A 5,388-nucleotide genomic window follows, 5' to 3' on the forward strand; every position below is an offset into this window, starting at 1 on the left:
TGCGTGTCTTCTGTGGTACCTGCGTGTCTTCTGTGGTACCTGCGTGTAACGATATCTCACGCAGCCCTTTAAATAAAATGATCAACATGTTTGTGCTGGTGGAATTCTTGTCTTCATTTTGTTTGTTTGTTTGTTTGTAGGTGGAGAAGGAGCTGAAGACGATCTGTGGTGATATTCTGGATGCACTGGACAGACACCTACTGCCCTCTGCTGTCATGGGAGAGTCTAAGGTCTTCTACAACAAAATGTAAGAGCTCTGTGGTCTGACTGTAACGCAGTAGTGGAGTAAATAAGCACACGATGAGTATGTAGTATGTAGTATGAGTATTGAGAGGTAAAGTCCAGACAGCAAAGGTCAGGGAATTAGACAAAGTATCTAAAGGAAACTATGGAAATATCGAGGAGGTTCACAAATTTTTAGAAATATCTTACAGTGAAACAAACCATAGACTCTCTGGTAGTGACCTGTCAATCACTGTGTAGCCCCGCCCTAAAGCATACCATATTGTATTGAAGAAGACTTGAAACTAGAGATTGAGACCATAAACTCATGTTTACAATGTTTACTGAGGTAATAAATCAAGAGAGAAGTAGTCATTTTCTCATAGACTTCTATACCACCAGAGGAGTCTCCCCCTGGTGGACACGAGAGAGAATGCAGCTTTAAGACACTTCCTCATCAACTTCACTCGGCAGAACCGGAGGTTGCGTAAAAATATTTTTTCTCCTCTAATTCCAGGAAGGGAGACTACCACAGGTACCTGGCAGAGTTTGCCACCGGCAACCACAGAAAGGAGGCAGCGGAGAACAGCCTGGTGGCCTACAAGACGGCCACCGACCTCGCCATGCTGGAGCTCCCGCCCACGCACCCCATCCGCCTCGGCCTCGCCCTCAACTTCTCCGTCTTCTACTACGAGATCTTAAACTCCCCCGACCGCGCCTGCAGGTAACTGTTTCTGCAATACGCTTTCATTTACATAGCAGCTTCCAAATCTGATCCTTTTGAAAGGGATTTACATACATATATATTTATATTTCCACCTTCATTTAAAGATGCTGCTTTAAATATAACCATTGATTAACGTGTTAATATGTGTTTTCTCAGGTTGGCAAAGGCTGCGTTTGACGACGCCATCGCAGAACTGGACACACTGAATGAAGACAGCTACAAGGACTCCACACTCATCATGCAGTTGTTACGTGATAACCTGACACTATGGACTTCAGACATGCAGGGAGAAGGTAAGAGTCAGAATACTCATGTTTCTGTTCTCCACGGCTCGACGCTGATACACTGAATCACTCATCTCCTTCTTACCTTCCTAACAACCTTTTTACACACAGTTTCTAACGTGTCTTAAACTGAGAAGCTTGATTTGATGTTCTGGCAACACAAAAAGCTAGTTTAATATATTGTACTTCCATCTTTTACACGGAAAAGTCGTACGTTTAACTGGTGATTGTAGCTTCTGCACCACATTAAAGACTTTCCTTTAGTAATAAGTAACTAGAGTCCATCCACACTTCAGTGAAGTTTCATCTTAAAACGGTTGAAACGCTGTCGGGGTGACACAAGTCTGCGTCACTGTCGGCTAAATACGAAATCAAACTTGCCGTGTTCATCACCCAGTACGACTGGTTAACAGTCTCATGTAATTAGTTGTATTTAGGTGTGATATTGTTATTTACTCTGCTCTGTAGTTCTAGTTTCTAGAGCCGTAACGAAGAGTTAAAAGGCTTCGATCACTACGTTGACGTTCAGATTTTATATCAATATTCAGGTGTTAATTCATCCAAAATTCACAACATATTTATATCTAACAAAGTAGCTTTAATACGTATTTGTTGGCATTTAGCCTTTTAGAGACTTCAATGTTTTTTAGCTTGAAGTCAGTTTTTACTTGTCCCCCAAATACAAATAGTTTAATTTATTAGTGATTATCAAGTAACAACAAAGTCTGAAGTTAGTTTTCGTTGTTTATCTGCTCTGACGGGAGGACGCACTGATGAGTTCTATTCATTAGAGACAGTTCATTCATCGGATGAATCATTTTATATTGAGAGTATTTGTTTTGTGTGCGACGACGTCAGAATTCATTCAAAAACCTGAATGGAAGCTATGAATATTTATTAAATAGAGACATCCGGTACCAGTTACCATTACTCTGATTATAAGCCCAAGAGGTACCCACGGTGTCCTGCTTCTCCTGCTGACGTTCATAAGAACTCTTTAAAGAGAGAGAGTCTGGTTGTTGAAGGTCAGTCGGTCCAAAGTTAAGCCAGGATTTAAAAAGCCACACTTGACGTCAGCTGAAGTCTCCAGGACCCGGATCCTGGGAGTGGTTTAATAATTAAATGAGTCACCTGTTGTTGGGTTGGATTCTGTATTAACTTGTTGGTTACCGGCTGTGATCGTTGACCTTCCACCACAAACGGTTCAAACAGTGTTTCTGGAGATCAGCCGAGTTTGACTTCTGTTACCTCAGAGTGTGAGACACACGGAGGTTTAGATGTTAACGATCATTTAAACACACGAAGCCCGTGGTTGGGACAGTAGGGAGGACGTGTTGTGAGGGTTTATCAACATATTTTAGGAGATATTTGTGTGGCGTTGAATATCTGAAGAGCGCTGACGTTGATCTAGAGCTCTACCGAATAGTTGGAAACGTCTTTCATACCGTTGACATATCTGCTGTCATTTATTCTTTAAACAGTGTTTCTCCTGCTGGTGAAGCTGTAAATGAGTGACTTCTGTAAAGTTCTACTTTGACCTTTTAACGGCGGACGACTGTGAGTCTGGACCGACTGTAGTGAGGGCCCGTTGTGGCCTCCTCACTACAGTCTGCTGCCACCACAACCAGCCCTTAACTTCTACATAAATTACCTTTTTAATTTATTTATAAATGTCATTTCTATTTACTTTAACAGAAAAAGGTTAAGAAGTGTGTGCGCTCATTCGTAATAATATTAGTAATAATCCACACATTTCAAAGGTGGTTCTCATGCAAGTCGCGTTTTCACACAAATCTGTCCTGCAGGTATTTCAGAATAAAAGCCTTAAATGCCGTCATCCTGTCCACAGAAAAATAGCTAGAATTCCTTTTATTTTGAAATAAGAACAGGAAGTGCTTAAAGATATTTACTTTTGTTCATGTCAGTGACACATTCTCCAGATAAACACAGGAAATAAAGTTTTTCACACTCAGTTAAAGAGAGAAATGTCTTTGTGAGATTAGGGAATGTAAATAAAATGGTATATAAAGTGTACTAAGTACACATTAGTGTTTCAGTAATATTTACACCATCAGATCATCTCTCTGTATACATTTATAATACTTTCATGTCTGATCAGTTTAGGTATTAAAATACACTTGATTCTACTTTTGCACTTGTTCGCTAAGCACAGTTTTTAAAAGCAGGACTTTTAACTTGTAAAGGAGTATTTTTATACTATCTTATCGCTGCTTTTACTTCAATAAAAGGCTTTGAATACTTGTTTTCACCAGTATCCGTAAATAAGATCCTCTTACGGCAAAAGACGGGTCAGAAAATACAAAATAAAACGAAATCGATGACATGGAGCCCGATGCTAAGCTAACGAAGACAGGAAACCGTGTTGGTGAATAAGACACTTTACTTCTTCTTCTTGACCAGGTGAAGAACAAAACAAAGAGACGCTGCAGGACGTTGAGGACGAGGCCCAGTGAGACGACGACGACGCCACCAACAACAGCCAACAACTTGAGACCCCCCTCCACCCTTCCTCGCCTCCTCACACTCCTCCTCCCCTCCACCCTTCCTCACCATCCTCCTCTTCGTCCGCTCCCTCCTTTCCTTTTCCTTTCTTCCACCGCTGCAGCTCCGTGAAACCCAGCAGGGCCACAAGGAGCCAACACGTTTTGTTTTTCCTCTTCTTTTTTATTTTTATATATTAGCCCTTACATCATTCAAGTAAATAGCACTTAATTGAGACAGGAAATACAATGTCAGACAGTCAAAGATAAACAAGAGAGAGTCCCGGGTTGTTTTCGTGTTGTTTTGTTGTCCTGGTACAAGCGGTTCTGAAATCTTTTGTTTTCATTATTGTGTTTTTTTGTTGCTTTTTCTCCATATGTTTATCAGTTGCTGGATGTATTGAGAATCTTTTCTTAATGTAATTACAGAAATTAACTTTTATTACTGATAATGTTGACTATTAGTTATGGGAGCTGTTTTATCTGTTCTAGTGAAATGTCATGCGAATCATTTTATTGTTTTCTTTTTGGTTTTTTTGTGTTTTGGGGGGGGCCCATTTGGAAAACTACAAGTGCCCTTTTTTGTTAACTTAGGTTTTTCAGAGGAAGTTGGCAAAGTTCTCGATATCCAGGTGGAGCAAAGAAGTGCTTAACCTTTACACCATAGTGGTTCTGTTGTCATGTTTCTGTAGTTGTCCTTGGACTGTACGTTGTGCTGAAATACTGTAACTGTAAACACATGCTGAATCTATGAAGGTTGACTTATCCATAAATTGGTGGTTTTAATTAAATGAATAAAAAGACGAGTCTGTTTTGGCCCCGCCTCCTCGAACGGAGAACCCTAAAATTGACAGGAGTGTCAGTGCTTGCATGAGTTAACACATTTTCCTTCTTTATTTCTGCTGCTTCTCCCCTACTTTTCTAAAGCTCCTCCGAGTTCAAAGGGTTTCTTTCTTTCTCGTCTTTTGTTTCTTTTTGCTTCATTATGTGTAACTTGGAGCTGATTTGTACTACTGGATATCTGACTGGAGCCACAGACAGGGAATCTGTATTGTTCTTACTGAAACACAGCATGGAATTAACATTAAACAATCTAAATTAAACGTTACAAACTGAGTTGTTGTGTTTATTATATTGTTTGATGAAAGCTGCTACAAGCAACTTTAATTTTGTGTTTTCTGTCGCCCCCTGTGGACTAAAGTGGTAGTGTCTCTGAGCACCAGACTCCCTTTAGAAAACCTCATTTTACTGCAGCAGGGTCTGACAGTCGGACCCTCTCAGTCCTGGTTCTGGTTCTTCCGTGCCTCCCTTCCCTCCAGCGGGTCCAGCAATACGTCCTGGGTCTAACCCCTGGGGAATCATATTAGCCCTGGTTTCAGTGCCTGATCGCTACTGCAGACTATTAACATTCGTTTTATACATTCGTATCTTCATAACTGAAAAAGAAATGGTGTCAAATGGCTTCCCAAAACTAGTTGAACTGCAGCACAGTGTTGCCACACGGAGCAGATGTTGCTACTGGAATCCCAAGTTGGCGACAGTGTGCGTAATCATAAATTTATACGTCCTATTTTTAGTGTTTGAGAGACAAATGCAATCTTAATGCCAGTGGTTCTGCAGCGACTGCAAACAAATGTTTCTGTGTGGCTCAGAC

At 40.7% G+C, this 5,388-nt stretch overlaps 1 protein-coding gene across 1 annotated transcript in view; it reads left to right on the top strand.

The window, feature by feature from the left end:
* The window catches only part of LOC116377611 (14-3-3 protein epsilon-like), a 6,855-nt gene extending 2,005 nt beyond the window's left edge, over positions 1-4,850 (top strand). The window contains exons 2-5 of the mRNA XM_031839281.1: positions 141-247; positions 740-946; positions 1,106-1,242; positions 3,655-4,850. Coding sequence (XP_031695141.1) covers positions 141-247; positions 740-946; positions 1,106-1,242; positions 3,655-3,707 — 504 coding nt within the window. The 3' untranslated portion in view covers positions 3,708-4,850. The remainder of the gene's footprint in view (positions 1-140; positions 248-739; positions 947-1,105; positions 1,243-3,654) is intronic.
* The last annotated feature ends 538 nt before the right edge of the window (positions 4,851-5,388 follow it).

The sequence above is a fragment of the Anarrhichthys ocellatus genome, unplaced genomic scaffold (genome assembly GCF_004355925.1).
Source record: "Anarrhichthys ocellatus isolate YVR2014 unplaced genomic scaffold, GSC_Weel_1.0 scaffold1453, whole genome shotgun sequence".
NCBI classification, from domain to species: Eukaryota; Metazoa; Chordata; class Actinopteri; order Perciformes; family Anarhichadidae; genus Anarrhichthys; species Anarrhichthys ocellatus.